The sequence below is a fragment of the Equus asinus genome, chromosome 1 (assembly GCF_041296235.1).
Source record: "Equus asinus isolate D_3611 breed Donkey chromosome 1, EquAss-T2T_v2, whole genome shotgun sequence".
NCBI classification, from domain to species: domain Eukaryota; kingdom Metazoa; phylum Chordata; class Mammalia; order Perissodactyla; family Equidae; genus Equus; species Equus asinus.
In genome coordinates, this window is record NC_091790.1 from 38,055,100 (window position 1) to 38,079,223 (window position 24,124).

General features: G+C 45.0%; 1 protein-coding gene across 2 annotated transcripts; it reads right to left on the reverse strand.

Annotated features, from left to right (window-relative positions):
• Positions 1-670: 670 nt before the first annotated feature.
• IYD (iodotyrosine deiodinase) lies at positions 671-17,099 on the reverse strand. 2 transcript variants are annotated; one of them, XM_014850618.3, is made up of 5 exons: positions 16,839-17,099; positions 9,371-9,562; positions 6,572-6,731; positions 2,888-3,044; positions 671-1,113 (listed from the first exon to the last, which is right to left on the reverse strand). In XM_014850618.3, exons 1-5 carry the CDS (start codon positions 17,020-17,022, stop codon positions 931-933), a joined length of 876 nt encoding a protein of 291 aa, XP_014706104.2. In that variant the 5' UTR covers positions 17,023-17,099; the 3' UTR covers positions 671-930. The 2 variants fall into 2 exon arrangements, with proteins under 2 accessions (XP_014706104.2, XP_070347338.1); XM_070491237.1 differs by lacking the exon at positions 16,839-17,099 and having other exon boundaries at positions 798-1,113; positions 9,439-9,562.
• Between the last annotated feature and the right edge of the window lie 7,025 nt (positions 17,100-24,124).

Genomic DNA, 24,124 nt, shown 5'->3' on the forward strand with positions numbered 1-24,124 from the left:
TGCCACCAGGAGAAAAAGGATAATGTGTTTCATGGGGGGGAGTAGAAAAGAAGGGAGTACAAAAGAAGGGAGACATGGTTCGTGCTGTGCGTGGAGAATAGTTCCCTTTAAGAAAAAGAGAACAAGTCCCCATTTGTAGTGTCTGCCAACTGCGTTGGTGTAAATAATCCCACTACTGGCAATTTCAAGCTACAAATGGTTTACTAACTGGCTCGCAACATTCCTGAATATGTAACAATCAGCTTCCACGAGCTGGTCAGAGCCACCTCCAACACACCACTGGGCAGGGCGGCTAACCATTTATATGTCCACATGGCTGCCAGTCAGACCCACCCACACAAGCGTAGCTCTTCCATTCTGTGAGTGTGACATCTTAATTACTTTGATGGTTACTTATTCAAAATCTGCAGAATATCCATGGAGTTCCGTAAAAGAGGATGTCTCAAAAGCACATCCTTTGCCTAAAAGCCACGAGAAATCAGAGGGCAGAAGGCAGTTTGATTAGTCTAAATTTAAATTCAAGAATCATCAGATTGCTGAATTCTTGGGACCATGTTAAATTTTCTGACGATATTTTCCTTCATGTGAGTTTTTAAAAAGTCAAAGAAAAAAATCACCCAGTGGTTTTTCTGGAACAATTTTAAAAACGCAAAAACCAGGGCACGTTCTTAGAAAAATTTTAATGCATTTCCAAAGCGGATGAGAAATCGAAGAGAATGTATCTGCTGACCTGTTATTCTATGTATTCGCCTCGTCACGCTGTCTATCAGACTCAAAGTGATGGAGAACGGGGAAAGGTGTCGTGACACAGTGGCCACCCCTGTGAGGTGGATGCGAGGGAGAGCTAACACGCAGAGAAAGAGCATCCCGCAGACCCGAGAGGAAGAGGAGAGCCAGTAGGGGCATCATCTTCCAGCCTCTCCCTGCTGGTCACACAGTCACCATGATCTGATCCAGACGTTTGCGTTTTAGGTCGGGCACCGTGGCCTCTTGGCTGGGGTACCCCACGGGGAGCAGCATCAACAGCTTTTCATTCGTGGGCCGGCCCAGGAGCACCCTCAGACGGGGGCCACAGTTGAGAGGAGTGGTAGTGACAGTCACCAGTCCTGCATTCTAAAACAGGAGAGGAAAAGAATACGCACGTTTTGAAGTCAGCAGGCAAAGTCACGGCTCTGCTTCTGGCCTGGGGACATTCTACTCCCTATTGGACCTGCTCGTCCCATTATTTCCATGAAGTCGGGCACCAAAGAGGCTGCCAGCTGGGGCAATGGGTATCTTGAATCTTACCTGCTCTCTTCAACCTCCCCAGTCCTCACATTGTTTTAACCAATGAGAAGCTTCTCGAAGAAGAAAAATACTAGTCTTGTTTTTCACTGATGCTTAAGAAACGGACATGGTTATTTCATGGGAAGAAACTTGGAGAATCTGCTTACACCAAGGGAACGGCGCAAACAATGGGAGGTCCTATGATTATAGAATCAGCAATGGCGGCACAGCATCGTCCCCAGCTGAAAATACTTACGTTCCATGATAGAGAACCCAGTGCCGAGGGATACGCTGGAGGGTGAGGAAATACTTCATCAACCTCTCCCCCAGCCCCTCTGGCTAATAAACATCTAATGAAAATCTTGTGTAGCTTCAAGACACTTCTGGAGCCGACCCTCTTCATCCCCTAGCCTTCCCAATCGGCAGTCACTGCTAAGCCTGAGCTGGAATGAAATTCTGGAGCTGCCTTGGACAGTCTTGCACAAGCTCATTTGGTCCAGTCATCACGCTGTCTGTTCCGATGGAGGCTTCAGGAAGATTTCTTTCCTCCCTCACAAATGGGCTACACTCAGCCTTATGGAAAGCTAGAGGGCAGCAAAGTCAACACTAAAGTGAAAAAGGCTGCAGATTTGAAGGTGCAGAAGCTACCTTGTGAATTGAGCTCTCTGAAGGTCTAAACAGCTTCTTCAGGGACCCTAAGATGGATGGGGGCGCCCCGTGGTTCGATGTTGCGCAGTGATTCCTTTATTTATCCGCTTACAGAATTAGGAAGGTAATAAGATGCCAGCTCCTTTAGGACAATTTTTCAAGCAATCTAAAAAAACACATTCCTCTTTTGTGTAACAATGACTATATTTTGTACGATGTTTTCAGCATCCAAATTTTTCTTTTAGTGAAGAAGCACATGTGTTTTTGGAATTGATTGTCCCTTGAAAGTGGGATCACTCCCTCTTATAATCTTTATTTTGCTTGTTTACTGTCACTCTCCATCCCAGGACTCCAGTCCCCACCAGTTCATGAAGCCACCATTCCTGGTGCCTCCCAGGGAAATATTTGTTGAGGGAACGAATTGAACCCCATGAGAGGCGTCCCTCAGTGCTGCTCCGTTTCATGCTTTGCGTTGCTCTAGCTACTGTGTAGGTGGAATTTTTTTAAGCACGTGGACATCTTTCTAGTGCAATGTAAACTCAACTTCTCAGGAAAGGAGAGTCCTCCTTAGAGCTTTTTAATCATTCCATCGGCTCAGACAACAACGGAAAACACAGCTAGGAAACCAGTCCCTGGAACTTTGAGCTCTGATGCCCTTTCCCGTGTCGGCCCAAACCCTTGAAGCTCCATGTCGTTACAGGTGAAGGAGAATACAACAACCATTTTTCTGACCCTGAAATGACGTTGTAAGTGAATTTTCAGGAAGAGTGCCAGCTTGTTGAACCATCAAACTCACCAATCCTGGCTTCCAGAGTCATTTTTCACTGAGTTACCTTACTTAGGAATTTAACTTTAGATAAACAATTTCCACAGGTCCCTGAGCTAGAAACTCAGCTGGGATTTGCGAATAAGGCCACCATTTGGCTCCCAAGGATCACTTCTCTCTCTTGGCCAGGGTGGGAGGGTAACGTACCTGCAGGGCAGCCAGGAGGATGCCGCAAGCGATGGAAACACTGATCTCGCTGTAGTAATGGACCTTTCTTTGGCCATTTGCAGCAAAACCATGCACTTGTTTAAAAATGAGAATCAAAACAGGTGCTGTGTCCAGGTACTCTTTAATCCAATTGGTTCTGAAGGGAAAAAAAAATTCCAGAGAATATTTGCTTTTAATGATTTTTATCTTTATACTACCTTAGCGTATTTACGTTGAAAATAAAACCATTTACTTGTCTTGCGTTTAAATTGAAAAGGAGCAGGATATTTGTTTGTTTGTGTCTTGTTCATCTTTTTCTATCCAGGGTCATTCAATTCAATAAATGCATTAATAAGGGCCTAATATGGCAAGGCACATGAAACGCTGAAAGATGCAAAGATGGATCCTATAATCAAGAGGGCGATAAGCCAAATTTGGCAAAATAAACCTTGGAAAGTGCTATGAAAGAAATAGAAGCCAAGTGCATTAGGAGCCCCACATTACTCACCGCATATGATTATTGTGAGGGTGTAATCAGCTAAAATATAAAAAGTGCTTAAAGTAGTACCTAGTCCATAGTGCCGTGTATGTGTCAGCTAGTGTTATGATTATTACTCATATTATTTTACAGTGAATAACAAAAAAATGTCTAAAATACGAGATGAAGAATAACTAATTTACCTACGTTCAAAGGCAAGTTAGTACTTATTTATTTTGCCTAGGTGTACACTGGTATCTAATATTCTGGGCTTGTTCAATTTTAGAAGAATTTATTATGCCATCACAGTGGAGCTAACTAAAAGAGAGCAACGTGGCGCAAGGCCTGTTAAACAAGGACAAGTAACGCCTTCTGCCTGGTGGAGGGCTCAAGCAGGAAGAGACACAGTTTGGCAGGTAGATTGGGCCCAGATTCCATATCATTGAGCCTTTAATGACAGCTGTGGGCTTCAGAGTTGACTCAAACAGGATGTCAGGACACATGCTCATTTGCAATTCAATTTAACAAACATTTATTCGTTTACCCACAGTGCATCAGCACTCTGCTAGATGGTATAAGACTTTCTTAAACTGGAGCTCCCTCGACCCCTAGAGTTTATATATATGTGCGTGTGTCCATACTGTCTGCAGAGAAAGTCTGTAGCTTTAATTGGATTCTCAAGAGTATCTTGGTGTACAACAAAGGTTTCTAGAATATGGCCTATAAAACGAAAAGGAAAGGAAACCAATTATTAAAATACTATGTGCTAATGGCTATTTTTGATGTATGGGAGGTGTATGTTAGGTGCTTTGGGCACAGAGCTGAGAGAGCAATTAATTCTGTCTTCGGAGGGGACAGTGACGGGGCTGGCAGTGTTTTGTCGGTACTGCCCCCTCCCGGAGCACATCTCTCTAAAGCTAGAAACTCAACTCTGCTTTTACTCATCCCACTTTTTTGCCATGAATATGCAGTAAGATTTAGATATTCGTTATTAATGTCCGGCGCTTCTTCCAGAGCACTGTGATAACTCCATAGATATCAATTTCGATAGGGTTTAAATATCTGAGGAAAAAATTATTCTCTGGGGCCAAATAAATGAAAGAGCAGCAGGGCCAAGAGGCCGACTTCTCCTCACCCCAGTCCTGACTGTTCGATGAGAAGTCGCACGCCACCCTCCAAGATTGCCACGCAGTCGCCCTTTCTTAGCCTGCATCACAGTGGAGTGTTGGATGGCCCGTGTCAGAACTGGCCACTCAAGGCCCACAGCTGACAGCCAGACGCGTGAGTCCTTCTACACTGTAAGTGCCAACGAGTCGAGATAGCCTCCCTCCTGAGTGGTCAGGACCAATATCTCTGCCCCAACCCGCCTCATGCTCAGCCTGAGAAGAGATTGGAGGCAAAGGAAATGGCTTTTGTGGGGAGTGAGTATTTGTACAGAGCACCCTGTGACTAGAGTTCTAAAATGACAAGGCTGTCTAGAAAGTGGAAAGGGACTGTTTTGATTATAAAAGTGACTGAGAAGTTCCGGAATCTCTCTGAGATATTAGGAAGGGCGACTGCCTCTCAGTGGGAAAGAGGGTTCAGCAAGGCATAGCTAGCTGTAGCCACTGGAAAAATGAAACCTTGTATTTACGTCCCCTAACACACTGGGGCACCACAGTATAACTAGTCACACGGAATTCCAATCCACTTCTTTCTTGAGATAAGGAAGCCCACAAAGTTACTAACGCCTGATGGATATTACACTTGTACTAAACTTGTACTTTTACTAAACATGTACTAAAATTAAAGCCTGCTCTGCCATCAAGTGGAAGATGCGATCTCTGTAGCAAGCTGTAATATACTTCACTCAAGATCCTGAGAAATATTTCACAATCTTACGTTCCAAGGTGGGAGAAGAGTGAAGTAAGTCCTTAAAGTTTTATTTACTAATAATTATGTGGGTCAGAGTCTATTTCTTTACCAAAGATCCTTATGATTCTCACTATGTGGCATTATCATTCTACACACTTAAAAACTCATTTAATTTTCATAATGAAGTAGATGCTAGACTTATTCTCATTTGACAGATGAGGAAACTGAGGTACAGAGAGGCTGGTAAGCGGTAGACCTCACATTTGAGCCATAGCCGTCTAGCTTTGGAGGACCTACTCTTAGTCTCGATCTCATTTAATCCTGACACCAAGCTTTTAACAATATCATTTTGGGTAGAAAACAGGAGCTTAGCATGATGGTTAATTTTATGTGTCAACATGACTGGGCCACCGGGTGCTCATAGATTTGGTTAAACCATATTCTGGGTGTGTCCGTGAGGGTGCTTCTGGACCAGACTAACGTGTGAATGGGTAGACTGAGGAAAGCAGGTTGCCCTTCTCGCTGTGGGCGGGTCTCATCCAGTCTGCTGAAGCCCTGAATAGAATAAAGATGTGGAGGAAGGGGCGTGCTCTCTCTCTGCCTGACTGTCTTCGAGCTGGGACATCCGTCTTCTCCCGCCTTTCATCTCGGCCCGGGAGTGGAATTTATACCATTGGCTCTCCCGCTTCACAGGCCTTCGGAGTCAGACTAGAACTGCACCATCAACCCTCCTGGGTCTGCCGCTTGCCTACTGCAGATCTTAGGACTGCTCAGCCTCCATGATCATGTGGACCAATTACTTATAATAAATCTCTCGGGGCTGGCTCCGTGGCCGAGTGATTGTGTTAGCGCACTCCACTGTGGCGGCCCAGGGTTCGGATCCTGGGCGCAGACATGGCACTGCTCGTCAGGCCATGTTGAGGTGGCGTCCCACATCCCACAACTAGAAGGACCTGCAACTAAGATATATGACTGTGTACGGGGTGGGGGGGGGGGTAAAAAAAAATAAATCTCTCATCTCTGTTTCTCTCTGTCTCTTTATGTCTTTTCTCTCTCTCTCTCTCCCTCTCCACTGATTCTGTTTCTATGGAGAATCCAGACTAATATGCTTAGAGAGAGTAAATAAATGCCTCAGGCCTTACAATTGAAAAACCAAAGCTAAGGTTTGAAGCCAGATCTGATTCTAGCTGGCATTCCCAACCACTCCACCGGATGTGGTGAAGTCGGACTTGACTTCCAGAATTCCTCCCAGAGGCAGAATCAAACTTTTTAACACCCAAAACAAAACCAGGAAACTGAAGTCATAGTTACTTCATTTCAAGAGGCCAAACCTAATTGCACCAACTTTGTACCTCAGTTTCTTCAGGTCTGTAACCCATCGGTGGCCCATTCTTTTCAAGTAGTTTATTTCCTCTTCTTCCTCAATGATCTCCCGAATCTTACGCTTCGTGTCCGGGTCCTTCACGACCACAAAGGTCCAGGGCTCTGTGTGGGCCCCACTTGGGGCTGTTCCTATCATCCATTAAATTAAAATCAGAAATTAAAACTGCAGGGAAAAGTGAGAATGTTAATTAAGAATAAATGTAATAACCAGCACTTGCTCCAAATGAAGTTAGATCGTCCAGCAAACCAGGGGCTTGGCAGGAGACAAGCCTGCTGCTGTTGACTCCATTTCCCTCAGCATCAGTTTTGGGGGTCTCCAAACCAGCTAACTGATATCAAGGCCAGTAGTTCCAGGGCTGCGGGAATTTATCAGTGCTTCTTTAATTATGGAGGAGAAAAGCTCCCTAAGTAACTACCACGACCAGTGAGAGAACTGAGGGGAAATTCTGGCAGCCAAAATTCTCCAAAACATCTTTTGTTTTGATATTCTTGCAAAAGGATAAAGTCATGAAGCTTATTGAAAATGGTAAAACTTAAATGGTGAAATGGTTTTTAAAATGCTCCTCAAAAGATAACTAAACTATAAATGGTTTAGCACCTCTGTCAAAGCTCTGAGTGTGGCACGGTGGGGGCTGTGGTCTTGGGGACGCACAAGAACTCTTGGCCCCGGGCGCTCAATCCACATGACAGCGTGTCTTTCCGGTCTTGCGGACTCTGGGAACCCTCTGCCCACACCTGGATGGGTCCCAGTGTCTGGGGACAGTGCTTCACAGAGCATCACAGTGCCCAAGGATCTTGCATTGCCTTTAAGATTCCATCCAGGGCCTGGGCCAGCTTCTGATCAGGTGTCACCCCTCTGTCCTAGAGATGGCCCACTGTTCCTAGCAGTGGGCCACAGTGACCCACTGGTGGGACATTTCAGAAGCAACCATCGCTTTCCTTCTAGTAATTTAATGGCAGGAATTCTACCTGCTGGGGTGGGGGTGGGGGGGGTCAGGCCTGTCAGCCTTGATGGGCTTCTTGTTTCCACCCACCACGCCCCACGGTGGAGAAGGCAAGATTGGATTGTGAAATTCAAGTCAAAAGCTAAACATATAGACCAAATTTCTGAACAGAGTGATTCCAATTCATGTCACTGTTTGCTCACTCTTTGAGTGTCACTAAACATGAGAAATAAATTGTTCCATAATGTTTTCAATTACGCAAAGTTTATCTGAATGTCCTATGCACACACACACATGTAGATACAGACACAGTCACGTGTCGCTCAACGATGGGGATATGTTCTGAGAAATGCATCGTTAGGTGATTTTGTTTTTGTGCGAACGTCATAGAGTGTACTTACACAAACCTAGATGGTATAGCCTACTACACACCTAGACTATGTGGTGCTGGTCTTATGGGACCATTGCTGTATGTGCGGTCTGTTGTTGACCCAAATGTCATTAGAGGGCACATGACTGTATATACACAGAAGTTACTGCTATTAGTTAGATAAAAGACAATCTAGCACATTTGTAATCTTGGTTTTTTTTTTTTTTTTTGGTGAGGAAGATTGGCCCTGAGCTAACACCTGTGCCAATCTTCCTTTATTTTGTATGTGGGATGCCATCGCAGCATGGCTTGGTGAATGGTGTGTAGGTTTGTGCCCAGGATCTGAACCCGTGAACCCTGGGCTGCCAAAGCAGAGCACATGAAGTTAACCACTATGCCACTGGGCTGGCCCCTACATTTGCATTCTTAACTGAAAGGAAATGTTTTATTCTTGCTTCCTTTTAACTTGGGCAATGGATTCACAATGGTTATGCAATAATTTCTGCAAATGAACTTAAATGTGACTTATATAGGAATAAGACTCCAGGGGCCAGCCCCGTGGCTAAGTGGTTAAGTTCATGCGCTCTGCTTCAGTGGCCCAGGGTTTTGCCAGTTGGGATCCTGGGTGCGGATGTGGCACCGCTCACCAAGCCATGCTGAGGTGGCGTCCCACACAGCACAACTAGAAGTACCTACAAGTAGAATATACAACTATGTCCTGGGGGGCTTTGGGGAGAAGAAGAAGCAAAACAAACAAACAAAACCAACGAAGATTGGCAGCAGATGTTAGCTCAGGTGCCAATCTTTAGGAAAAAAAAAAAAAGAACATGATATTGGATTCTCCTAAAAAAAAAAAAAAGAAGACTCCCATCAGAGGAGACTCTCTGATAGACATTCTTCTGTCTCCTCCCTGTTTTTCTGTCATTCTCATTTTTTCTCTCCGTGGAGATACTACATTGCATTGAAATGGATTTGCTTTGCTTTGGTTTACTTTGCAAATTCATATGGGTAAATTTAGCTGGTGCATTAGAATATGGTACTAGAGCAGCATGGTGTGTATAAGAAATTTGGTTCCAAAAAGAGAAATGTGTAAATATGAGCAAGTGAATGTGTGCATATGCATGTGTTTCAAGGAGAGACAAAAGTAAGAGAAGGTTTCTTTTGCAATGTGTAATACTATGTTCAGAAATTTTTATTTTCAATAAAAATGTATTATATTAAATAATGTCAGAAGTTTGAACTGTTGTTACATCTGCTCCCAAGAAGTTTGTAATAGTCAGAAGTTTGCAGAAAGTGGGAATCATTATGTTTCTGGCAGTCAATGAACACCTGGGTAAGACTTTATAGATAAATCTATCACTCCAGGCTTTATTCACTGTGTTTGAACTTCGACGTTGCTCCAATATCGTCACTTGCAGCTGACATTCTCCAAGACCCAGTGTGCAATTACAGACCTGCTGCTCTGATGACATTATCAATCACTTCCATTGGGATTTGCTCGTTACTTATGAATCTGATAGACCGTCTCTTGTTGAGAAGTTCATAAAATTCCTGGGATCTCTTAACCATTTCCTTCTCTGGGTACCGGGTGTGAGAGAACGCGATGTGTTCAACGTTTTCCTCTGACTCTTGCGATTCGTCAGCATCTCCAAATAAGAATAAGAAAGGCAGCAAATTAAATGATGTCTCTTGGTTATGAAGGGGAGCAGAATATGCCATCCCAAAATACGCCTCTTTGGTATGAGGATTACTTTGAGTTCACTATTTTTAAGAAACAGCAGACACAGGAGAGGCTCTAAAAACCTGAGTAGAAGTCACCCTTTTGTTAGTGACATTTACTTTTATAAAGGAAATCTCCATTCGTGAGTGTCCCTCTCTGCACCAGGAAGAGAAGGATGCTTTTAAACCACAAGAAACTCTTGTTAATGGGGAAGGCGTATATCATACACTTTTCTAGCAAGTATATTACATTTCACAATTTTTTTTAATGAGAAGACCATAGAAATTCATTACCAAAGAAATCAAAAGCAGATCAACTGACCAGAACTGTTAGGTAAGAATATCTGAAAAAGAAAGACACTTGGACTTTCCCAGTGCAGCGAAAGTTCAAGTAGTGGATTTCTTCCCATGTGAGCCATTTTTCAAAGTACAACAGCAGAACCAATTTTTAAAATATTCCTGTTTCATATTTAAAATATCAATGCCTTCAAGAAAGATTTCGAGTTGAAACAATGAATGAGAACTTGAAAGCAAAAATATTGCCTTCTGAGAAAAGTAAAGTAATTCATATCAGTGGGAAATAAATCTCCACTTTTCCTCACAAGACTGAGGAGGGAAGAAGAGAGGATGCACACTTTTAACCCCCTAATGGTTTTTCTGCGTGGCCGAGTTCCTGGAGTAGATGGCTCCTGTTTTTCAGAGCATAGGAGTGGACCTTTGGAAGAGGAGCTAGGTTACCCTGTTGATGAAGTGAGGGGAATAGAATTTGGGAGGAAAGCCCAGAGCCAGGCCTACACAACAGAGAATCAAAGGACCTTTAGAAGGAAGGAAGGGCTGCCCCCAATGCTAATGCGGTGAGTGACTGGTTGGGAAGTAGGGAAATCACTGAAAGAAAAGAATCATTTCCACAGGCAACTTGGTGTGAATAAGAAGATAAAAACTTACAAGAAAATCTTAAAAAAAGAGTCACCATGGTATTGGGTGTTTGAGCTGTTTTTCAGGAATTAGAATCCCTTGTCCAGTTCAGTCTGGTTGAAACCACCAATTCATCAACTGGGCCCATGCGGATGTCTGAGAAGCAACCTTTTGATGTCAAGAGACTAAAAACTCCACCCTCAGATCATGCTCATGTCACCATCTTGTGAACATGGGTCCTATGAAGAGGCATAGCGTCTGACTATGCTTGCGCAGATCATCAATTACCTCACCTCCAATCATCTATTTCCACACTTCAGACTACCTTGCCCCCATCCCATAAATATCCCTGAGATCCCACTTTTGGGGAGGCAGATTTGAGACTCATTCTCTCGCCTCCTCACTTGGCTGCCTTGTGATAAAACCTTCTCTCTGCTGCAATCTCGTCGTCTGGGTGTTTGGCTCTCCGGGAGACAAGCAAAACCAAACGTGGTTCGGTAACAGTGGCAACAAACACTCTCACCTTTCTAGCAATCAATTCTGAACCAACCCCAGACGTCATCACTATCAACCCTGAACTTTATCAAACGTGTCAATAAAGACTTTCACCTCTAGTGATACTTTCTGCATCGTTTGTTAAGAAGTCTGGCACCTTCTGTAGTCAGTATGTGGTAAATGAGCCAATGCATGAAATGCCTCCTTGACTTTTTGAAAAGGAAGTTACCAACTCTTCAGATCCACTCAGCATTTGCCTAAACGAAGGCAGTGTAGGTGCATGACCTAGCAATCTCTGCAGCTTCTAAAGGCCAGGATAAGCACTCTTAATCCAGCAGAATGAGGGGCTGCTGCCTGAGCCTTATCAGTGAAACCATTATCTGTGAGCTGGGCAGACAAATGGTCCGAATCTCTGCTGGGCTGGATTGTCCTGAGCGCTCTCCAAGCTGTGCGCACTGGGGGCTGCTGATCCTGGAGTCTTCCCAGGGCAGAAGGTGTACATCCTACTTGGGAAAGGAGTAGGCAGAGCCAGACTTGGAGAGAAAACACCAAGGGAAGCACAGGGCAGTGAACCAATTCAAAAGGTACCACTTCTCTCCTTGCCCTTGAGCTTCTGACTGCCCGGAGGAATGCAGCCCACACCGAGAGGGAAGAGAACAGCCTCTGTGCACTCCATAGTTGTCCTGTCTCCACCCTAGACCAGCCCAGCCACTTTGGGGAATTCATTCAAGCTCTAAAGCCCATGTATTCCAAAACAAATGCATGCTACTATGGTCTGCTTTGTAACACATATATAAAAAAATTGTGCTGCCACACTTGGGGTTTGCTATTAACACCAAGAACAACTTGCCTTTTATCCTTGCTTTAATGCCAAGGAATCTTAAATTGCACCATAATTAGGTTTAACAGCCAAGTAATTCTAGGCCACATCTTTGCTTTAATGTTGAACACAAAGGTATTTTTCTGGCTACATCTCTACGTAAACTGCTTCTGTGTTTTGCAGTTCCACTTCAAAATCTTTTCAAATATTTTCTAGCTATGAAACTGAAAGGCCAATTTGTGTCATGTCATCCTTGTTCCCTCCCTGCAATTTTGGGAGAGGCTTGAGGAGCACTATTAATAAGGCTGAGGGGAATGCAGCTCTTGCAGTAGACGGAGTCTGAAGGTGGGGACGGGAGCAATTTCAGGGCCCAGCACCTGCCGGAGAACACCTCCTTCTCAACTCCCTCGGCCATGGCTCTACTTCTCTGTGGGCCTCTCAGTCATTGAACTCCTAGCCCTGGTATAGATTGACTGCTTCACTAGCAGCTCCCGAGGTGGGTGGGGGCTGGAGAATCTGAGGGAGTCCAGATGGAGAGAACTTGGATAGACTAATGCTATCCTGAGTGAAGTTGACAGAACTTGTTTCTGAGCCCCTTCATCTCTTGTGACATCCCCAGTGTCCCCAAGCTGACTTTCACTCTCGCCTAGTAGGATCTGCCCAGACCCACTCTCAAGGACAGTGTCTCCATCCGCGTCTTTTCCCTTTCCTAATCTTCTCTCATCTGACCTTACCTGTCCTTTGTCCTAAAACCTAAAGGTCTTATGAGAGTCTTGGTCAGCCAACCTTTTAAAATTAGCCTTGCAGGGGTCGGCCCTGTGGCTGAGTGGTTAAGTTTGTGCGCTCCACTTTGGTGGCCCAGGGTTTCGCCAGTTTGGATTCTGGGCGCAGACCTAGCCCTACTCATTCAGCCATACTGAGGTGGCATCCCACACAGCACAACCAGAAGGCCATACAACTAGAATACACAACTATGTACTGGGGGCCTTTGGGGAGAAGAAGAAGAAAAACAAAGATTGGCAACAGATGTTAGCTCAGGTGGCAATCTTAAAAACAAATAAAATTAGCCATGCAAACCTATTAATTAATGGGTGAGTGTGTCAAAGGATGATGAAATGAAAAGACAAAGCAGAATTTATTGCTTCCTACAGCAAAGGAGAGCCACGTGCTGGTTGAGCTCAGTCTCTGTGAACACAGTAGAATGCAGACCTTATGTAGTGTTTTTGGCAATGATGTGCTGGCTAACTAGCTCTCTGAGGCAGAAGAAAAGAGACCTGGCTAATAGCACTTGCCAATTTCCATCATGGCCTGACTTCAAGCTACCGGATGATTGAAAAAAAGGCCCACGGAATGCCAGAATATTTAACAATTGGCTCTTCCGGGCCCCAGAGGCTGGCCCTGGCACACCACGTGGTTGGGAAGCATGGAGCTCAGGGATTGGTCTACTTCCAGGGGTGCAGGCAGATTGACGTCATCTGCAGGCACAGCGGTACTTGGTTGAGACTGTTGTTGATCGGTTGGCACTCAGAGGGGCGGGGACAGGAGTGAGTCCCTCCCTGATTGGCTGGTTTTCAGAAACAAGAGGCTGCCACTGATTGGTCGGCTTTCAGGAGCTTTTACTCAGGTGAGTTGTCATTGATCCATTAGACAATGGATTTGAAACCAGTTCTGACAGCTGCTTGTTACCACGGGTACATAAAAATCTGTCCTTTCCCAAGTTTTTGAGAACATTTTTATTCTCAAGCATTACCCACATTAGATAAAAATTTTAACACAGGCCTTTCTTAGCAGGGATTGGACAACCCGGGACAATCAAGCTTTCAGTTAGAATAATAGCTTTCGGACGGCCAGTGAAGCTAAGTGAAGAAAAATTCCTGCCAACATTGAAACAGACACATCTTGATGAGATGTGTTCCTTATATCTTTGCCTCCTGTTTCCATTTCCATGAGCTTCCGTGAATCTGGACCTGACTAGAAAATGTTTGTGCAGGATTTTTGGTTCATTTTAGGGGGACACTCTGAGGTTTCCACTTTGGGGTAAACACCAGCAACTTCTCTTCCTTAGACCTCTGCTACAGACAAGGAACTGAAAATATTAATAGGACACCACGTTTGGTCGGAAGGAAGTCAGTGTCTGACATCTGATAAGAATGGCCTCTCTGCGCTCCCCACCATCCCCCCACTCGACCCCACGCATGCTGATCCCCTGATCTGTGAACGTGCAGTAGGAATTCTTTGTGAATCAGAGCTGCAGGAGGCTGGATTGGAACCCATATTTTCCTTAACTCACGCTAGAATGGCCTACAACACTTATGTTACTGTTTTGTCTCTTAGTGTCAATTTTCAAAACGGTTTGAATCCAGTATCCACTTGCTGTCATCAAAACCATCTCCACGTTTCTTTGGTAACGGAATCCTTTTTCTTCTCCAATTACACCCCCTTTGGAACCTGCAATACCAGCAGCGGATCCTCCCTTGGATCATGTCCACCCATCCAGGGTTGGGAGCTGGGACTTGGGTGGCAGAGGACCCTGAGTTTAAAGGTTGATTCTCACCTACCACCTGTGTGACCTCAGCAGGTATCGCTTATGTAGACACAAAAATTCCAACAGGAGACCGAGAACTTTATATTTAGGAAGATGTGCTCATGGCTGCTGAGGAGGCCACCGTGTGTTCAATTCATTCCTCTGTGTGAGGAACGCACAGGATTTTGAAAAATGAACCATCAGGCAGAGAACCAGAACAGGGCCATACAGCTTTGTTCTCTGTCCCCAGCCTTCAGGCCTGTCCCCAGGTCTCTGATTCCCCACCAGCCTTATCAATCCCTCTCATATCCCCCAAACCCTTGGGTCTTCAAATTCATCGCCTTTCCTCAATGCACACTACCTCTGATCTGTCAGGGAATTTTTAATCCTGCCGGCCATCTCCTGCCTCCTCGGTTCTAGGTCATTCTCCTACTGGAAAGGCAGCCTAGTAAACGGGCTATCTGTCTGGACTCTGGAGCCAGACTGCCTGGGTCCTGGCTCTACCAGGACCTGCCAGGGCAGGTGACTTAGCCTATTCCAGCCTCGGTTTCCTTATCTGTAACATGGGGATGATTATAGTGGCTACCTCGCTGTATTGTTATGAAGACTAAATGACTCGCTATATGTAAAACATGACACTGCATACAGTAAGTGCTACATAAGGACTTGTTACTATGATGATCCTGGAGCTCCTTTCCCCACGTCTTCTTTTCTGTAGTCCATTTCTCCCACCACAGTTCCTCTGACCTGGAGGTGCCACCCAAGTTCTCTCCTGAGCCGCCTTTCTAGTAATACTCCCTTAGTGACTTCATTAGTTTTCCAAGTTCTAAGTGTCACCCCTATGCTGGTAACTCTCCACTCAGTCTCTGTGGCCGGGATCACTCACCTAGACTCTTCTCTCCCTTTCTGCTTGGGTGTGTGACCATCCTCTCAAATCTAACATGTCCTTCATGACACTCAACATCTTCTCCCTTGACTGGTTCCTCTTCCCTCCCCCATTTATGATAGTGCCATTCTGCCTTTTCCAGCCCCCAGATCTTGCCCTCTCCTTCTTCTTCCAATAACCAATTTATTACCAAGCCTGTTACTCTATCTTTAACTTCACCCTGATTCACTCCTTCCTCTGCATTCCCCTTCCACCACCATCCAGGCCACCCTTATCAGAACACGTCATCACCCCGCTTCATAATGGACATCTCTGTGTTCAAGGGAAGTGCTTCTCAGCTGGGCATAATGGGCACTCAGGGGGCATGTCCTTCTACGTATGAGAGTAAGAGGCAGCCCTGCTCCGAGGCCGCCTGGGCTGGACTCCTCTGTGGTACATTCGGCATTGCCGGCTCCCAGCACTGAATGCCAGCTGTGTACCCAACCCCTCAGTCTTGAGATTAGGACAACTCAGAACACACACACGCACACATGCACACATGCAGACACGGGTGCACACACAAGCATATGCGCACACGTACACATCCATGCCCACATGCATGCACACATACTTCCAGGCGGCCTCTGTTGGAGGGTGGGCCGTCACGAGCCCAGCTGAGCATCACTGAGCTCCTTGCAAATCAAACCCACCCCACAAACCCACCTGAGACAAACCTCAAACACAGATTACTCAAGGCTCCTCCAGAACCTGCCCTTCCTGCCTGCCTCCTTTGTCACCTCTGCTTTCCCAGGCTACCGTGACCTGGCCCACCATTGGTACCCCATTTCCTTTCACCCCTTCCCTGGTCAGTGCAGTCCTCCCATCTTCTCAGCATCTTTCCAACGGGTTCTGTCTCTGCACTTACACCCTTCCAGCTCCTCTCACCGGAGGTGCCTCCTACCCTTACCGTTCCTATCCTATTAATCTGCCAGGCCTGGTCTGTTCTTTCCTAAGTGCCCTGCCATGCCCTGATGCCTTCTCAAAACTCCTTATGATCAGTTCCCCTTGGTTCGTCTCTTTGTTGCTCTCTCTTTTGGCTGCCTGTTTATTGTCTTGTCTACTGAATTGGACACTCAGCTTTGAGGACAGTGGCCACTCCTGTCTCTAACCCATAGGGCCTGGCAGAATGAAAGGCAGCAAGTCCCCAGAAAGATGGCAGTGTTTAATTTCAAAGTGCTTGATCAGAACCTGACCACTTACCCCACGGTCACCACCAGCCTGTGATGCGCCCCTTCAGAAAGATTTTAGCAGCCAGAACAGGATTGGAGCCAGAGAAAACATTAGCCCCTCAAGAGCTTTTTACAGAGTATCCAGGAATAAAGGGAGGTTGGTGCCAGCGGGTGACAAACTGACCACCGGAGAGAAACGATCTGTCTCTGTCACTCACCAATTTGCTTGCACCATAGAGGCTGATGATGAAACTGACCTGTGTATGTTTCTTCCTCTCCATAAGCCCCGCCGATAAGTTGCACTCATCATAAAAAAGCAAAGGTGGAAGCTATGCAGCATTCCTAGTGCCTTTACCTTCTTCCACCTGGCAGAGGTCAGTGCTGTCTTTGAAGTCTTCATCCATCCAGGGACGAGCCTCGGTCCTGCCTGTAGGCTCCCCCTTTCTTCTCTCGATGCTTCTACCAGCATTTTTAAAGAGCCACACAATCAAAATGCAGGCAACTGCTGCCAAGACTGGAGTCAGGAGAAACATGGTCATGAGACTGACCCTGAACTGTACACACACTTCCCAGCCCGATATTTAAACAAACAGAGACAGGAGTGGGGAATGCCGGGGGATGGGAGGTAGGAAGAGAGAGGTGTGCAGGGAGGAGGGAGCAAAGTGACCTCTCTCACTCTGCGAGGACTTTGCAAAGGAGCAAAGATCAAAGCCATGTGTGTTCGCTGAGTGTTGTGGGTCTGGTAATGCACAGGTGCATTCACTTTTTTAAATTGTGTCCTCAGTCAATATATTCTTAGACAATACTTGTTTTTAAAAGAACAGATTTCCAGACAGCAACTCAGATCTGCTGAAAGAGAATTTCCAGGAAAGAGCCCTGGTAATCTGCATTTTCAAACAGCTTGTTTGTGAAACACTACCCTGAGGTTTTGATTTTTTAAAAAAATGAAGGCTGAGCCAACACATTAAGAAATGATCATATTTTGCATTAGAGAAAAATTTTGATCTAGGAAAAGTGATACAAAAAACCTTAAAATGACAGTTTGATTAATTGTATAAAAACTTAAGTAGGACTCTTTTTTTTTTACCCCCAAATGTCTTAGTTTGGGCTGCTATAAGAGGAATGTCATAGGCTAGGTGGCTTAAATAGTAGAAATTTATTTCTCACAGTTCTGGAGGCTGGGAAGTCCAAGTTCAAAGTGCTGGCTGATTTCGTTCCTGGTGAGGATTGCTGTGTCCTCACATGGCGGAGAAAGAGAAAGAGTATTTCTCTCTCTAGGTCCCTAATTTCACTCATGAGGGCCCCACCCTCATGACCTAATCACCTCCCAGAGGCCCCCACCTTCTAACACCATCACATTGGGGGTTAGGGCATCAGTATCTTAATTTGGGGGGACACAAATGTCCAGTCCATAGCAGCCAGGTACCAAATTATGTATGATATGATACCATTTGAGTAAAACAGAGTGGAAAAGACCATATATTTACATGTGCTTCTATATTCATAACATTTCCTGAAAGATTATACTATAAATTTAAAACAGTGGTTATATTGAGACTTCTCTGTACTAGTTTTGCAACTTCTTGTGAGTCTATATTTATTTCAAAATAAAAAGTTAAAAAACAACTGTGGTTACTTGATTTGGAGGGCATGTGGTAACTGGATACACGGGGGACAAGGTGGGAGGAAGAATTTTACTGTATACCATTCCATAACTTTTTAATTTTAACTATTACCAATATATTGCCTATTCAAAAAATTAAATAAATGTTATTTATTTTAATAATCCTTTTTATTTTTTGTTTTATTATATATTTTAACATTTCTCTTTCTGATAGGTGACTATTTCTTTTAATGTATGTCATACTGGTTCTAACTGCAGAGAACTGTATAAGATCATAGGCAAAGTTTATTATGGAAAAACTGGAGTCCGGAGGAGACAGTGTAATTGTGGTGGCACTGCCTGCCGTGACCACAGTTCTGCTAAGGGAAGCGTCCTCTCATCATCCCCTGAAACGACATCAGAGGTGGCCATGTCTGGTCCCATTTGACCCATCTCCACACCTGACCCAAGACAGCCAGTCCATATTTCAGGCAGCAGCTCATGCTATGTCCAGCTCATCATTTCATCGCACCAAAGTACAGAATAAATAAGGCACTCAGTAGCAAGAGAGGCGAGACCTGGGAGGAAGCACCTTAAAAGCCATGAGGAAAGACAGAGCGAGGGGCCATTGGCTGCGAACGCTGCAGTCCCTGGAGGTCCCAGGTCTGGTTCTGTGTCAGACCACGTGGCTCCTTATTCTCAAAGGATCAGAGTGATCTTCTGTCCTGTAAACACAGAGCCCAACTCAAGTCAGTGCCATGAATGGGATTAAACCCAGAGGAACTGAGGGGATGGGAACGGATTATAGTGCACTGGTGGGCACTGGGTGTGGGCAGCCCCTCCATCTCGGGATGGAATACCAATAGTCTATGGTGTGCAGTGGTTGGTTGGCTGATTAAGGTGTTGCTTGAATCTCCTGTTTTCAGACCATGTGTCCAGCAAAATGAGTCTTTAGGGGAGTTCTGAAACCACCAATAACCCTAGAGGGTAAGAAATATAAGGACCACCATGCTGGATGGATGCTTTTCATCATATTTGGCAACTTGCAATGGGAAAAGAAAAGACTCTTATCCTGAATTGTTTGGCTCAAGGACGAGAAGAAAAGTAAAGTGATCATTTGTTCCCTCATTCATTCATTCATTCACTCATTCATTTAACATATATTTTTGAGGATCAATGTGGAAGGCATTGCATTAGGTGCTAGAAATAAAATGGTGGGCAGAACAGATGGCACATGACCTCCTGGAGCCTTGGGCTAAAGGAGGAGACAGACAGGATCAAATCTCACAAATTAATATCACATTTCAAGGTCCATAAGAACAGTCAGGGAGAATAGAGCATGATTTGAGCTAGTCGGTGAGATTGGAGGTTTCCCAGGGGGAAAAATGCTTGAGCTGAGGTTGGAACTATGAGTGGGAGTCAGTTAAGAAGAGAGAGGATATAGCACAACCAGAAGGACCTACAACTAGAATATACAATTATGTACTGGGGACCTTTGGAGAGAAGCAGAAGAGAGAAAAAAAAGAAGGGAGAGGAGAAAAGCCCCTTAGAGGCAGAGGGGAAGGTGTGGGCAAGGCCTGCGCTTTGGGAGGAGGACAGATCCAGGGGATGCGGGGAGCCGGCTGACGCCAAGAGATAAGTAAATGCTAGTGAAGCTAGTCTTTGTATGTCACATTAATAAATTATTTTCTTTACCCTAAATGGAATGTGGGGAGCAGATGACAGGTCAGTATAGCCCACACTTATTGAGGGCTTACCATGTGGTGCCAGGTTTTCTTCTTAGAACTTGATGCATGTTAACTGGTATATACCTCACAATAATCCATAATTATCCTCATTTTACAAATGAAGAAAATGAAGCACATGGAGGTTAAGTAATATGCCAAGTCAGAGTTATATGAACAGGCCAGAAATAACCCCTGAGTGTCAGCCTAAAGTGGCCCCATGTCGTTTACTTCTTCATAGCAAGCTGGAACCATTAGCTCAAAACCCACTGGAGCCAAACTGGCTTGATCGGGGAGTGGAAGGTGAGATGCTATGCACTGAATGTTTGTGTCCTCCAAATTCATATGTTGAAGCTCTGATTCTAATGTGTATTTGGGGGTGGGGGCTTTGGGGGGTACTCAGGTCACGAGAGTGGAGCCCTCATGAAAGGGATTCGGGCCGTTATAAGAAGAGGCCAGAGAGCTAGCTAGCTCTCTCTCCACCACGTGAAGGTGGCCACCTATGAACCAGGAGTCAGGCTCTCACCAGACATTGAATCTACCAGCACTTTGATCTTGGACTTCCCAGCCTCCAGAACTGTGAGAAACAAATTTTGTTTTCTAAGCTACCCAGCCTGGCGTTTTTGTTATAGCAGCCTGAGCTAAGACATATCTTCCCATGGCTCATGCTCAGCTTAGGAGGGATGTGGACCAGAGGATTCAAAACCTGTTCAGCCCAGAGAAAAAGAAATTAGCAGTTGTTATCAGGTCAATAGTGAGAGGAGAAAACAGTGGGGAGGAACCAAGTCAGTTAACGGCGATGCCTGGAGGAAGATGCAGTTCCCAAGCTTCGGGACCCAAGGGCCTTTGATCCCAAAGCACCTTGCAGTGCTGGTCTCAGCACAGAGCAGCCTTCCCGGGGCTCTTGTTATTAGATTTCCATGAGCCCACCCCCTTTCACTCCGTGTGAATTCCTGCTATACTCATCTGAGCTCGACCGAGTGGGTCTTCACAGTTTTCTCCAAACAACACAAACTCCAGGGCCAGGCCGCCCTCTCATGATAGAGTCAAGACAGCAAAATTCTTCATGGTCGCCACCAAACGTTCTAGTAAAGGCTCCTGATCATGCCATGGTTTCTCATCAGTTTTACTTTAGAGACAGAGCTTGTGGTGTGGGGACAGAGAGATGCCATATTGCTGATTTTTGAAGGGCCCAAATACCCCTCTCTACTCTGAGTAGTTCTGAAGCATCCTGGGGTAATGGTTGTCCCAACACTCTTTCCTCAGCACGTTAGGAGAGGGAAACGCGTGCTGAGGGTAGATGCTGTCAGGGATGGTAGGAGATACTCCTACATCATTTGTCTTTATAACTTTGTGTTACTGTAGATTCATTGTTCATTTTAATCGTATTCATTTCCACTGATGGCAGAAAACTTAATTTTGCTACCAAGACAATGCGACCCCTTCGATTTTACAATGGAGACAACTAGAAATCTCTCTCTTGCCGTTCCTTTCCCTCGGTACCCCCAGCATGTCCCAGGAGAAGCGTCTGGGCCTTGGTGTGGGCCCCTTTCTTGCTAGATTCTGATGCAGGGCACAGTCTTAGGCGACAGGCACCGCGCCAGCTGCCTCCCATGAGACCTCCTCAGTCTCCCCACTTCTCTGTCTCCTCCAAGTGAGATCACAGGGCCTCCTGATTGGCTCATTCTCAACCAATCTCCACGCCCCTTTGGAGCTGTTGGGATATTCTCCTGTGGATTTGGAGACTGGGGGAGAATTGACAATCTCAGGTCCCTCACTTTTTGCCCTATATAAGTCTATATTATCTGAATATTTTTCAATGAGCATGTACTATTTTTTTGTATTTCTTCATTGTGATAAAATATAACATAGAATTTACCATTTTAGCCCTTTTAAGTGTACCGTTCAGTGGCATCGAGTCCATTCACAATGTTGTACACCCATCACCACTATTCGCACAGCGGTTTCATCCTCCCCAGCTGGAACTCTGTCACTGTGACACACAGCTGCCCTCTTCCCCTCCCCTGCCCTGGTGACCTCGATTCTGCTTCCTGTCTCTATGGTTCTGACTCTGCTGGATGCCTCATACAAGTGGTATCATGCGGTGCTTGCCTTTTGTGATGGCTTATTTCACTCGGCATCATGTCTTCAAGGTTCCTCTGTGTTTTAGCATCTATCAGAATTTCTTTTTACTGGTTAGAGTGTGCTATTTTTATAACTAAAAAATAGATACCAAATAGATACTTTGTGATGTTTTTAAAAGACCATTACAAAACAGAGCAATGAGATGTGCACATAGCGTCCCCCATTAAGTCTGAGACAGGACAAGACTCCACTAGGACATAAAGCTTTTGCTGAGTCACTGCAAACTAAACGTCCTCTGTGACAGTGCTACCCAAGGGGCTTGTGCCAGAGTGGGATCAATGCGGCTGGTCCCTTCCTCTAGAAAGCCTTGTGACCAAAAAAAAGTCAGCTGACCTAGGGTGGTGACATGGTTGATTGACCTGAATTTATATTCTAGTGCAGGCTCCATGTGTCATTTTGAGACTGGTAATCAAGTGGGATGGACTGGCCAGTCTGCAGGCCACGCCGTGAACAACACTATTCTAGAAAATGCATTTTCTGCAGACACAGGTATGATCTTTAGCTTTCAATGCTGATGTTAAATCTGATTAGCCCTCTCCCCACCTCCTTCCTGATTTCCTAACATCCCGCCAGTGTATTGGCAGGGAAGCCAAATGATGTGAAGGAGAACTTTCCAGGAAAGATTCTTCTTGGGCCTCGAGTGAGGTAACAGTTCTAATGGTTCACACAAGCAAACAGTATCAAGCCTTTCCATCAAGTGCTCATTGAGCAAGTGTTACATAGAGTGTTCAAGTGAAAGTCTTTAGATAGGATGTGCCCGTGTGCACTCCATGACCTTAGTTCGGTTCAAGTTGGAAGTTGGAAAAAAGAAGGATTCAAAAATGTTTTTAAAGTTAATTGGCCTCACCTATACATAGTCCGTGCTCCGTAACAACGTCAACACCATCCGAGAGTGTTTATTACCTACATACTTAGTTGCTCAGAGGACTGTATGATGCAGACATTTATGTTACTATGTGCTAGCACTGTGTCACCCTTTATCTACATTACCCCATTTAATCCACAGGATGAGGCACTGTATAAGAAACTTGACTGCTCCAGCAATTCTGATATTGAGCCTGAAGTAAGTTCGCTTACCTGTTGCACAGCAAGCCAATCTTTGACACCAGGGGTAGTGGAAGAAAGCAGGAATTTTATTATTGCACAATGCTGAGGAAGGAGAGAGGGCAGCTCACGCTGAAATCCCAAACTCCCTGAAAAGCTAAAAGGGAGGGTTTTTATTTGGGGTTTTAGGGAGGGGTGGGGGAGCATATGGCCTTGCTGGTTGGAGCTTTCCTATCAGCCTGTCTTTGGCCTTGAGACTATTTGCAGAGAGGAGGAAGCCTGTGACCTTGCTGGTCAGCAGCTTTCCCACCAGCCTGTATCTCTTTGTGGGGAGGAGATAATGAATCCAGGTGCTTGTCCTTGGTGGTGTCTCTCTCCACAGAGGACAGTGGATTCTGGAGCCAGGAAGTGAGGGAGTAAGCAGGGAATGAGTGTTTTGGTTTTAACCCCATATATGCTGGGTTTAATATAGGGAAACTAATATCAGAGTTGGTATCAATTCCACTCCTGGGTTTGTACACAAAAGAATTGAAAGCTGGGTCTCAAAGAGATATTTGCACACCCATGTTCATAGCAGCATTTTCATCATAGGCAAGAAATGGAAGCAACCCAAGTCTGTGAACCGATGAATGGATAAACAAAAAAATGTGGTATAACAAACACTGGAATATTATTCAGCCTTAAAAAGGAAGGAAATTCTGACATATGGTACAGTATAGATGAATTTTGAAGACATTATGCTAAGTGAAATAAGCCAGTCACAAAAAGAAAAACATTGCGTAATTCCACATATATGAGCTACCTAATGTAGTCAAAATTCATAAAGACAGAAAGTAGAATGGTTGTTGACTGGGGCTGGGGGAGGGGGAGAAGAAGAGTTATTGTCCAATGGGTGCAGAGTTTCAGTTTTGCAAGATGGAAAGAGTTCTGAAGATGGGTGGTGGTGATGGTTGCACTACAGTGTGGATGCATTTAAAGCCACTGGACTGTACACCTAAAAATAGCTAGATAGCAAATTTTATGTTGTGTTTTACTGTAATTTTTTTTAATTAAAAAAAAAACCCAAACTCCAGCATCCTGAAAAGAAAGAAAATGAAGAGCTGATACACCATGGCTAAGGCACAG

What these genes read in the sequence shown, in the direction of transcription:
- IYD (XM_014850618.3), bottom strand. Translation starts at nt 17,022, where the DNA reads ATGACCATGTTTCTCCTGACTCCAGTCTTGGCAGCAGTTGCCTGCATT. An exon ending in CCTCTGCCAGGTGGAAGAAG is followed by an intron (nt 9,563 to 16,838) that starts GTAAAGGCACTA and finishes TCTTATTTGGAG; the next exon opens with ATGCTGACGAATCGCAAGAG. An exon ending in ACAGACCTGAAGAAACTGAG is followed by an intron (nt 3,045 to 6,571) that starts GTACAAAGTTGG and finishes TTTTCCCTTCAG; the next exon opens with AACCAATTGGATTAAAGAGT.